Source organism: Fukomys damarensis, unplaced genomic scaffold (assembly GCF_012274545.1).
Source record: "Fukomys damarensis isolate Sample0158 unplaced genomic scaffold, DMR_v1.0_HiC HiC_scaffold_36, whole genome shotgun sequence".
NCBI lineage: Eukaryota > Metazoa > Chordata > Mammalia > Rodentia > Bathyergidae > Fukomys > Fukomys damarensis.
Window position 1 is genome coordinate 22365646 of NW_022900948.1, and position 12870 is coordinate 22378515.

The 12870-nt window shown below is 40.7% G+C and overlaps 1 protein-coding gene across 1 annotated transcript in view; it reads right to left on the minus strand.

The window, feature by feature from the left end:
- Abca1 (ATP binding cassette subfamily A member 1) overlaps positions 1-12870 on the minus strand; it is a 136541-nt gene that overhangs the window by 95429 nt on the left and 28242 nt on the right. The window contains exons 3-4 of the mRNA XM_033759198.1: positions 5952-6045; positions 1812-1953 (exon numbers count right to left, since the gene is read on the minus strand). Coding sequence (XP_033615089.1) covers positions 1812-1953; positions 5952-6045 — 236 coding nt within the window. The remainder of the gene's footprint in view (positions 1-1811; positions 1954-5951; positions 6046-12870) is intronic.

Sequence of the window (12870 nt, forward strand, 5' to 3'; positions counted from 1 at the left end):
AGCTGCCCCTCTCACTTTGAGAAAGTGACTGCCAAGTCCTTCTGCCCCAGCCTGGTTTCCTGACCCCCCACAGGCAATCCTGGCCACTTCTCCTGTTCCCCTCTTCCAGCCTCACTGGGAACCTCTACTCCCACCTGCCATTCATTACCTTTGCTTCAAATGCCTTTCTTGTGGGTCTAAACACCTAAATCACCCTCAAAGCCCATCCAACACACACATACACACACAGAAACGCGCACGTGCATACACATGCACACACACACACAAACACACACGGCAGATTTATCTGCTGAGGCACAGCAGATAAATACCAGTGCCTAGAGCCCAAGATATTCTTAGAAGCCCATGAAAGCATTTTCATCTTTTAAGAACTCAGAATGAAAAATGAATTTCATAAGGGTCCATCTATAATAATAATTCTGCCATGGATTACATTCATCTTTACATGAACACAGTCACAAAATGCAATTTTTAGTATCTGTGGATGGAACAAAGGGCCCACAGAGGCTCCAGAGCATGTGGTCCACGAACTTTACAAGATGGCCCTGCCTGCCTCCATGGCAGCACCCTCAGAATTGTCTTGAAGCAGATCCTACTTGGCATGATTCTGTGCACTTGAAGATGTTATGGTTTGGGTCTAAATGTCCACCAAAAGCTTCACATGGTCATAAGTGGGGCTTTTTCAGAGGTGGCTGAATCTAGCGTGCGTAACTGATTCACAGTGCAATGCTAGGATTCAGGGTGCTGGGATTAAGGGTGAGTGATTACTAAACCAGTCCACTGATTGGTTTGGCATCGCCCTAATCCCGGCAGCCTGGATACAATATGAAGGACAGAAAGAGGTTTGTCTGGCCTCTTACTTGTTGCTTTTTCTGTCTTCTGTGTGCAATGAACTGTTTTGCCTCTGCAAAGCCCCTCTGCCATGTGCCACTCTGCCTTGGAGCCAGCCAACTATAGACTGAAACCTCTACAAACTATAAGGCAAATAAACCTTCCCCCCTTTACCTTTGGATGTCAGATATTCTGTCTCAGCAACAAGAGGAAAAGTACCTAAGAGAATGACTCTTCAGTGTCTCATTTGGCAAAACTTGAAAAAGCCCCTACTTATGTCCAGCATCCAAACTAAGAGCCAGCAATACAAAAGCAAAGAAAATTAAATCTTCCCCGCTTTACCTTTGGATGTCAGATATTCTGTCTCAGTAACAAGAGAAAAGCACCTAAGAGAATGACTCTTTGGTGTCTCATTTGGCAAAATTTGAAAAAGCCCCTACTTATGTCCAGCATCCAAACTAAGAGCCAGCAATACAAAAGCAAAGAAAGCAGCCTCCTGCTCTCAAGCAGCCCCTAACCAGGGAGAAAATGACCTTCAGACAGGTGACACTGATGTAAGAGCAGTGACCTGAGAGAAGAGGCCAGACACCCTCGGCCTGACCTGTAATCTCCCTGAGGGCCAGACCCCTTCCAGTGCCTATCTTTGTGCTGTGCAGAACTCAGTTCCAAGAATCCATCTCCCCCATTTCTCATGTGTCGCTTAATAAGTGGACTGATTATTAGGCAGACCAGTTGGGCTATGTCTCCCTTCCCTTCTTATTAGCCAGTTTTTGGAGGAACAGCCTCCAACCAAACAGCTTTTGGCTGCATATCCTTGTTACTCCTAAAATGCATCAAAGTAACATCCCACCCTACAGCCTTAAATCCTAAAGCAATCCTCTTCCTTCATTCTGCAGACTTTTCTGAACAAACCTTTCCAAGAAAGCATGGATAAGTATTAAATGATACATGTGCAAAAGAAAACCTGATCTGGTACTTACATGGACTTGTTAAAGTTTCCAACAACACCAGGAGCCTCACCAGGAGTTGGGTAACGGAAACAGGGGTTGTTAGCATTACAGATGATCCCCTGAACCCAAGGAAGCGTTCCTGCAGAGGGCAAGGCTTTGTTTGGAAAGTGGCCTGTTGAAATAGAGAAGAAAAACAGGGAGAAACATTAATTGTCTGAAACAATTTTGAGATCCCACCTACTTTCTCCAAATCTATCTGTCACATTCTCCACATCCCAGAGCTTTGCTCCTTTGGACTAATCTGACCCTGAGTTGGGAACCTGGCATCAAGCTGTTCTTAACCTGCACGACATCATCTGTAGAGTGGGGTTCATGACACCAATCTTGGAGAAGTGATAAGTGGGGTAGACTGGGCCATATACAGAAAGTGCCTGTTTGCAGCAAGTGCTTGGTCATCATTAGCTCACTTTCTACCACCAGCCTCGCCTGTCAGCAACACAGAAGGGCCTTGGGGGCACCCTAATCCAATTCCTTCACATTCTAAGAAGGAAACTACACCCGGTTATGGTAGCCAATGAAGAACACTGAGGGAGCCAGTGGGAGTGACTAGAATAGATGACTAGATCATCTCCATGATCCCAATCCAAGTTCCTTCCTTGTATCTGTACCTTCTTTTGTAATCTACTTCTCCATTCCCTCTGGTACACTCCTTAGTTTGCCAACTGTTTGAGTTTTGTCTCCTCTGCCAGTTCAAAGGGTCCTCAAAGGCTCCTCAAAAACATGCTCACTTGGGTTCAGATGTCATCTGGGGAGCTACATGTATTTTGTCACTCATCAGAAAAATGAGGCCCCAACCCCAGGATCACCCTTTTCACCCTCACCCTCTTTTCCTTTCATTATGGAAACTTTCACTAACAGCATGATGGGTCACGTCCAGGCTGGGTCCAAAGCTTCAAAGGCACAGACTGGTTTGTAGAGTCATCCATCGCTGCTACTTAAGGAATCATGATAAATGTGCCCTAGATCAGGGGCTCTTAACCCAAAAGCCTGTTCAAGTTTGGACAGAAAGCCCACAGTTCCAGCTTTCATCATCTTCTCAGGGTTATAAGTGACCCATAAAAGCTGACAACCATTAGGAGCCACAACTCTGAGTGGTAAAGAACTTGTAGCTTCACAGATTTCAGGGGCAGATCAACTGGGATTCACATGAAGTCACTGCATATTGCTAAGAAGCAACTTTGGCCACATTACTAACAAATCTCCTAACCTTTAGTTTTTCACATCTGCAAGAGTGATAAAATGCATGAGGTAAATATTATGTGGGCTCTTACCAGCAAAATACTTTGGTAGAGTGCCTAGCACAGGATAAAAGCTCAGGGAATGGGCCTATTTTTAAGGACTTGTTTTGTTTTGAGACAAAGTCTGGAAATGTAGTTCAGGTTAGCCTTGAGCTCACTACATGGCCCAGGCTGGCTTTGAACTCACAGCAATCCTCCTGGCTCAGCCTCCTGAGTGCTGGGATTATAGGCATGCATCACCATGCCCTGCTAGCTTTGAGGCACCATGGTGATGAGCCTACACTAGTACTTCCTCTGCTGCCCAGCCAGAACCGTTGCCCACTTTTTCTCTCTCACAGTTACTACCTTCCTTCAGAGTAAGAATGTTGTTTCATTCATCCTTCTATCATTATGCAAATGTGCAAAAAGAGACTCCTGAGAAGTTAACCCAAAACCAGACTTTGCCGCACTTTGCACAACTACATTGCAGGCCTTCTAGCTTTTCCTTCTACCTATCCTCCAATCAGAGACAACATCTAAAGCAAGGATGGGACAAGATTTGATCCCTGTGGCCAGTCTGCAGGGACTCTGGCCTGCTGAACATTTACTCAGGTAATCTTTTTATCTGTCTGTTAATAGTTCAAGGAAAACCAAACAAGGCCCCTTGCCTAAGTCAGCTGCTCCCCATTCAGATATTTATGTAACACAACCAAATACTCCAACGACCAAGGGATACTCTTCGTTCCACTCCCAGAAATAATGACACTGAAGGCAGGGAAGTACAGCTTAAAGCAGTACAGGCAGCAATGGTGAAGGTATTTCAGGCTGCCCATCGGTGGGGGAAGCAAAGACCTTTTATATATACAACTATGCTGTGCCCCACTTATTTGCAAGCAAAAGCAGGTTGAAGATTAAGCACTGGGTGTAAAGCATAACAATCAAACAACTAACTAATGGATTCCCAGGACCCACCCAGGGAAGCCATTTGGACTCCGATGATCCTAGGTTGAACTGGGAAGCATTTATGGAGAAAAATCCTACACTAGTCCCTTGTTCCCAAGATAAGACACCTCTACAAACTTCATCTTAGCTTTCAACTCTGCTCTTCCAATGAGGTCCCTAGAGAGAAGTGAGGACGAAAGGTAATTTTGCAAAAAGTACACACATGGATGGGGAAAGTTTTACCTGCTTTCTATAAGTACAAGAATTTCATAACACTCGAAAATGTAAGGTCTGGCCTCTGAAGGATATGGATATTCAACAACTCGTCCAAGATCACAACCCCAGTGCATGGCAGAGCCAAAATCCAAATAATTTGCCTGATGCTAACATCTGTACTACCCCCTCTACCCCATCTTGCCTGCTTGTGATCATCCCAGAAAGAGACTAACCTGAGGATGAGAAAGTTGAGCATGCCCTAAAATGGGGATCAGAGCAATGCTTAAGTACAACCGCATGTGTACTTGCTAATCAATCAATAAAAACCCTTTGAGATTTCCAGAGAAAAAGCAGAACTAACTCATAGACCCATCAATGCTGCATAGATTTCATTATCTGTTTCATTCCTTTTTGATGAAATAAGAAAATCATATTTGTAAGAATGTCCTTGAGGTTGTGTATGTTTAACTTGAGTTTGCATGATATGTATTAGAAAATTAGTATGTAAGTCACTGCTGCTATGTGCTGGGAAAGAAGGGAGCAGGCCAAGACATGTGATTTAAAAATACTTTGGCCCCATGCCTTTCCTAGAAGAAAAAAACCCTGTAAGACTATGGGTCTGATGGAGCAATGGGTAGAGCAGATTAGTGGTAAGGAAAGTCCTAGGGACAGCACACCTGAGGTTCCAGCTGAAATCCCCTAAGTGGTGATCCTTTAGATTTGAACACTTTCTACAATGTCAATCCATCCATCAAGCCCATCCATAAAAGTTTATGATTGTAAGCTGGGTGTGGTGGCACACACCTGTGATCCCAGCACTCGGGAGGCTGAGACAGGAGGATTGCTGTGAGTTCGAGACCAGCCTGGGCTACATAGTGAGTTCCAGGTCAGTCTCAACTACACAGTGAGACCCAGTCTCAAAAACAAACAAACAAACAAAAAAGCTTAGGATTGTAGGGTGACAATAATCAATAATATAAGGTATTACCATTTCAATTTTTAAAGGAAGTTGAAGTCACTTGCCCAAGTGGTGTCCCCAGTGAAACCCAAATTCAAACCAAGATATGTTTGTGCTCTTAGTTACTACTGTTATTTCCCAGCCTCACTGTAAAGGCCATCTTCAAAACGCAGGAATGAGAGTCAGATAACCTGAGTTTTACTCTGTCTCTAGCCTACATCTACAAGATGTGGGACCATTGACAAGTCCCTAAACCTATATTAGCCCCAGTGTACTTATCAAAATATTAATGCAAGTGATAGTAGTTTACTACACAAGGTTTTTAAGATAATCAAAAGAAATATATTAGTCAAACTGAGATATTTTACACAAATGCAACTTAATGAGTTCCATGATTTTCAACTGTGTGATTAAGACTCAATGCATATGGAAAACACCAGCAGGGACCAGATGTATGGTGCTAAACCACTGCCTTCAGAGTGTTTTTAATCACCACTTCTGAACTCTCAATAAAGTAATTTTATTTTCATGATTTAAAATGTGTGAAACAGATGTCAACTACTGTTATCATTACTATTAACACCACTCACCAGGACTGAATATAGTCTCCTCAGCCAATGTCTTATCAAAAAATCAGAAGCCTAGCTTTTCTGTTTCAAGCCATATGTGGGTATTCCCTAAAGAAAGCATCTTTGGAAAAGGTAAATTTAGCCCTTGTTCATTGACTGGATTTCACTTTCCAGTGGTGAGTCTCAGGCACGGTCCACAAATACTCACATTCATGTTGTTCGTAAGGTGGGTAGTTTAGCCGAACAGAGATCAAGACCAGGAAGATAAATAGAGGCCAGGCCACTTCCAGCAATAGCTGACACTGAGTAGAAAATAAAACAGAGCAATATGAATTTTAAAAGTAACATAATGCCCAATACTACTAGACTCTGGGAAATGCACAGAAAATTCACTTAACAATTGGGCAATTTAGGGCCGGGGACTTGGCTCAGTGACACCGCACCTGCCTCTCAAGCACAAGGTCCTGAGTTCAATCCCCAGTACCAAAAAAAAAAGAAAACAATTGGACAATTTCTCCAGCCTCCCTCACCACTCTCTGAGCTTTGACAACATTTAATTATTTCCAGTTCTCACCTTGTAACATACCATTTTCTACCTCCATGCCTTCCTTAAATCAGGGAAGATGCTTCTCTGCCTGCTTCCTCAGACCCACTCTGCTCAGTCTTCAAGACCCATCCAAGTATAACATCCTTCACTAAAATCTTAGACTGAGATAAAAGACCTGCCCCTGGCTCTCCCACTACTCCATGCACCCTCCTCCCACTGTAACTCCCTGGTCCCTCAAAGTCATCTGTTCCTACCCTGCTTCATCACCCGGGGAACATTTTCCATTGCAGAAAACGTTCTCTTAAGTGTTTTAATGGCCACTTGAAATTCTACTCTTAAGACAAGGTCATAATTTAACCCTCACCTATTGCTTGTATTTCAGAGTGTTTGGGGATTTTTGCTTTGTTTTATTATTTGTTGTTTGATTTTTGCTATTTTAAATAATTAGCTTTTAATTTCCCAAGACCTTTGGTATGGTTCTACATTAAACTCATTTTTAATCTTCTTTCTAAAAGGAAATAAAACAAGATAATAACCATGGATGTCCTGGAGTCATAAGAACATGGCTGACTTTCAAAAAATACTTTCTTCTGTTTTCTAAATTCTCCATAACAAGCATGTATTACTTCTCTAAAGGAATTTAAAAAACTGTAAGACTGTAACATATAATTGTAAAATTATAGTTTGTGAAGATAGCACATCAAGAAAGAAGAAAAGGCAAATGTATCCCACTTTGAAAGCACATGCTGATAGTGGGGTTCCCAAGAACAAAGTTGGGGCTGGTCTTGCTAAATATTTCTGTAAATAATCCCAAAGAAGCAACATACACACTGAAATCTCCAAGCCTGCAAGTGACATTCAAGCCCTTTTCTTTTTTCTTTCATAGTGAATGTCTTTTTATTTCATGTTCATTTTTTAAGTTGATGTTCATGAAAATATCACATCATATACCTTAAAGATATACAACTTTTAATTGTTAATTATGTCTCAATAAAGGAAGAGGGAGGCATTTCTTTTCTGCCAAAGAACATAGTGGTGACTCTGCGGAGAAAATAAATTTCTCTAGCAGCTGTACTAGAAGTTGTCTCTCAGTCCCCAGGTTCTCCACCCCTTTATCAGTACTTGGCACAGCAGGACCCTATTTATACATGGGCATCTCCCGAGGGCTATTTTCTTCTCACTAAGCCTGCCCCATAAGGGCTTAGCAAGTGCTTGTTGGGTAAGAGAATGAACCAAAGTTTATAAAGTAATGAAGATGAAAACAAACCACTTGGGCTTTGAGGAGAGTAGTTTGGCAATATGTATTCCAAATCTGTGTTTATCCCCTTTGACCAAGTAATATTCCTGGGAACTCATCATAGGAAGCTACATTTACAATATCAAAAACCTATATACTTGAAGTTATTCATTTGTTGAAACATTATACTTGCAAAATACTGTAAACAACATCACTGCACAGCCATAGGGAAATTATTAGATTATGGTATGTCTACTGAGAGATACATTATGCAGTCATTACAGCAATGTTTAGGAAACACAGACACCATTAACCAAGAGAAACAGCACACAAAACTCTATGTATCCCAAACTTGCAGCTAAATAAAATCACTTACAAATATTAACAAAGATAGGAATAGAACTTTTTTAAAAATGGCACAACTGTAAGTGAATTTAGAAAAGAATAATGAAATCTGAAAAAATAAAACAAAATAAAGAGTATGAGTAAGACAGTCATCAAATTTGAAGTGCTAAAGCTACCATTTGTACTTGTAGGATAAATAGTAGCTATCACTTGTTCTGAGCCCAATATATACTAGAAACATTTTATGTGGATGACTTCGTTTAATCCTCAGAAGAACACTGAGCGATAGAAAGCATTATTATCTTCAGTCTCCAGGTGAAAAGGCCAAGGCAGGAGAAAGAGTGATTCACAGAACTAGTCAGCAGCAGGGTTATGATTAGTGGCCAGTTCTGCCCAATTCCAGAGGACACAGGAAATCTTTTCAACAGGTGTCTCAAGTAAGAAATGGCCTCAGTAGGTTGACATGGACTAAAAATATCAACTGGTTCCATGGACCTAAGACAAGCCCACTGTCTGCAGATTTATCATAGTTCCAGGCAATACTGAGCACCTATCCTGTACTCAGGGATTTTTGTACATTCATCTCTAATGTTTTATTTATAATAATGCTGTGAGGTAGGTAGTATCATTACTATTTTAGAAGTGATAAAATAAGGGTCAGATAAATTACAAGCCATGGCCTGGTAAGAGATTGCACTAACACTTACTTAAGCTCAGATCTACTGACAGCCCAGTGTGTGCTGTGGTACCTGTCCTGCTGCCTCTCACTGAGCTATGATGGAGATGGGTACCTTTTAAGCTATGCCCCTTAAATAGAACTTAACCTTTTGGGCACTGGTCTGACCCAATGAATCAAGACTTCTATTTCTGGGCAACTCTGCAACCCCACCACATCTAGGACCTGATAGAGATGTTCAAAAAAATATGTTGGCTAATTAAAAAAAAAACAACTGAATGGATCATCCCCCATGGCACTGAAAACAAAAGGCACAAAGAAAATCCAACAAATTGTTCTTAGTAGCTGAAGCCAGTATATGTAGGCAGATTAGGGAAAGAGGCACTGGTAACCATAATAATAATGGCTAATACTTAAACTCCCATAGAAAACTTCTAAATCTTGTTTTGATACGATACTCAACTCAAAACCTTTCCAACCATGAAGTTGGGAAAAATTAGAAACATATATTCAAAAAGCATTTCTCATTAAGTCAAAGTTGGTCCAGGGAGTACCACAGATTTTCTCTTCTTATTCCTTGGCTATAACACGGTACAATTGGAGCAAGTGCCTCTAGATAAAGAGTTTCTCAATAGAGGCACCACTAACATTTTGGGCTAGATAATTGTTGGAGGAGACTTCTACTCTCCTACAAACTGTGGAATATCTAGCAGCATCTTTGGTCTCTAGTTCTCAATACCAATAGTACACACACACACATACACACACAGCTAGGACTATTACAACTAACACTATCTCCAGATAGTACCAAATGTCCCAAGATTGGGAAGGGAGATTGCCTCCCACTGAGAACCACGTCTCGTGTTACTGTGAGAACTAAATGTTAATGCATGTAAAAGGCTTAGAATAGACTCTAGTTCATCATGGTTCCTACCATGATTATAAGATTCAATATGCATCAAACTATTTTTGAGTCACCATTCAGAGATGAGTTAAAATTTTACACACTATGCAAGTTCACTATCCATCTGAGTATTCATACCTAACTTTCACTGCTGGTTGTACAAGTTCACATACCGCAATCTGATCATTATGAACGCATGTAGCTACCTAGCCTAAGTACACAGTCTAGGTGGAATTAAATTCCCAAGATTTATTCACATTAGTTCAAGGTTGGGGCAGGGCAAGGGACATGTTTAAAGAACACAGAAAGTTCATGGAATAAAGATTAGCCTTGGGCAAGGATATTCTGAATAGTGGTACCCCAAAAACTCAGTTCATGCTGAAAAATCACTGTTTCTTAGCATTGAACTGAAGATGTTTGAGATTTCAATGGGGCATGAAAAAAGAAGCAAAAAGAATAAATGTCAAAACGAAAATATCTTTTCAGTTTACAACATGGTCGTAAATTTAGGAGAATTAACAAAACTAACAAAAAAGCTGCACATGAATTGAAAACATGATTAATCAGAGCCAGGATAAATTATCCAAAATAACAGCACTGCTACTGACCAGTGATGACCATATAAATTAATATAATTGGGGAGGAGAGAAAAATATTCAGTCAGAACAGACAGGCAAACAGAAAACCTAGGTATTATTAACTTAGAAAAGACATCACAGATCTTTAGTAAGATAAACAAAATAAGACAGAAATTAATGAAAGCTAAGAGATGCTTCTTGATAGGAACATTTTTTTTTTCTTTTTTGGTACCGGGGATCGAACTTGGGTCCTCGCACTTGTGAGGCAGGTGGCAGAACCACTGAGCCAAACCCCAGCCCTTGATAGGAACACTTAATGTCCAAATTTTCCCAAGTTAATTTATGGATTTAAAATTTGACTTAAAGTAGTAAAAGATACCTACAAAACTTCATCAGGTAGCCAGGCGTGGTGGCGCACGCCTGTAATCCCAGCACTCAGGAAGCTGAGGAAGGAAGATTATTGTGAGTTTGAGACCAGCCTGGGCTACACAGTGAGTTTCAGGGCAGTCTGAACTACATAGTGAGATCTTGTCTCAAAAAAACAAAAAACAAACAACAAACAAACAAACAAAAAAACTTCATCAGGTAATAATATTCAATAAGAAATGAGACAGACGAAAATACCAAAGAATAATCTAACAGACTAAGAGAGAAGTATGGGACAATGAGAGCTCCCAGATAATAGAATATTTGTCAAAGTAAGAGTAGATACTGAGCAGAATCAGCATGAAATTAGCAGACAGCCATCAAATAGCCAAATGAATAATTTCAAAACAGACTCCTATGCAGACAAGATATTATAAATGTTCCAAAAATAAATGGATAAGGAATTACCATTTAACAAAAGCTACTGGGATGACACTATATGAATAGAAAGAATTATAGAGACCCACCCCTACATCATATAGATTTCAAATAGATAGGGAAAAATTGAAGTGAAATCTTAAAAATTAAACCAGAAAAATGCTAGAAGAGGAAAAATAAGAGGCCTGACTTTTCTTGAACTGTACTGCCTGAAACACTGATGATGGCCTTTTAAATCAGTCCCATCTTTTGGAAGGACATATGGTCATACATCTCAATGGTCATTTCCCTTTGGCCTAGTTACCTGATTCATGAGGTTTGGCCTGAAAATATAATATTAAAGGAAGAAACAGCTCTCTCTGTAAAATCATTAGAGTAATTTATTTGTAACAGAAAATACTGGGAGTAAACTAAATGTTAGCATTAAAGTTTGAATTTAAAAAATAAAAACTTCATTGATGGTTTACTGAAAAGCTATCAGGAATGTCAAGCGCATTATTCCATGACAGATTTAGACCCCAAAATTCCAGCCACTCATCTAACTCATTAACAGTACTTTCTTCACCTGTGAAACTGAAATTACAATGCATACATCTCTAAATTACCATGAAATTCGAGCTGTAACAGGTTTAAGTACGTTCAAGCCAGGCGTGGTGGCATGTGCCTGTAATCCCAGGACTCTACAAGGCTGAGACAGGAGGATCACGAGATCGAGCCCAGCCTGAGCAACTTGGTGACTGAAAAAAACCCTATCTCAAATTAAAAAGAGAGGGGTTGTACCTCAGCATGAAGCCCTAGGTTCAATCCCCAGCACCACACATATACACACAAAAGTACTTTTTTGTGGGGATGGGTACCAAGGATTGAACTCAGGACCTTGCGCTTGTGAGGCAGGGGCAGCACCACTGAGCTAAATCCCCAGCCCTACACAAAGTACTTTCAAACACAGTCTACACGTCAGGAATGAATATGAACATTATTTGGAAATATGGGAACATATATACTGAATAATGTTAAAAGAAAAGCATAAAATGGTATATATGGATGTAATGATTATAATTGCTTCTGGAACTCTCATCAGTCAAATTTTCTCAATATTAAGCACCACAAAAGCCACCCTAGGGCCCATAGCCCACCCACCTCAGGGACTCCTTTAGCACTTAAAATAAAATTGGGCTTATGGTCCACTTCCATTCCCTAGCTGCAAGGCCCTGTATGATCTGACCCTATCTATATTCAACCCGTGCCTAGCTAGTCTTCTTTCACTCCACCAATGAATGTCTCTGGCTCCCGTATGTTCCTCGACCCATGAACACGTACCCCTGCATTTCTACCTGGGACACAATGTCTCCATCTCTGAAACCCCGAATTTCTGCCTGGTTAACACTGCTGCTCAAATTTCAGGGCTGTGAGCTGAAATGTCACGACCTTGCATTCTAAGTGAAATCTCTACCCACACCTGTTAGTGCCATCCTTTGTCTGGCTGCTTCCTCCACAACTCTTCACAGCTTCAGTCCTATTCTTGTTTATGTGCTGCTATGTTCCACATCAACTCCCCTCGCTAAACTGCAAGCTCGGTGGGCAGAGTTCATGTCCACTTGGTTTAGCACTATCTACCTAGCGCAATATCCCACACGTACGTAATAGGTGCTCAATAAATATCTACACAAATGTAACAGTAAGTAGCTATTTGTTCTGATTTTCTTCATGCCAGAGAAGAGAAAACTAGAAGTCTGAAGAAATGACTTTTCCTAGGCCACTGAGGTGCATGGTGGACAAGCTGGGTTTAGAATCAGCTCTTGTGAGATTCTCTTACTGGTTCAAGGAGATTGGTTGATTTGATAGCTTATTCCTTGTCATTAAAGAGTTCCCAGGTAGTAGTACTCTTAGCAATGCAAAAGTTAGAATTATGTATTTTTCCACCTATGTGACTGGTCAGATCTGACTGAAAAATTATGGGTAAAGGCTGAAGAAAAGGTGCTTATTGGGCCACCATCACTTTCTCCCACATGCTCCATGGATACCTTGGCCTCTGG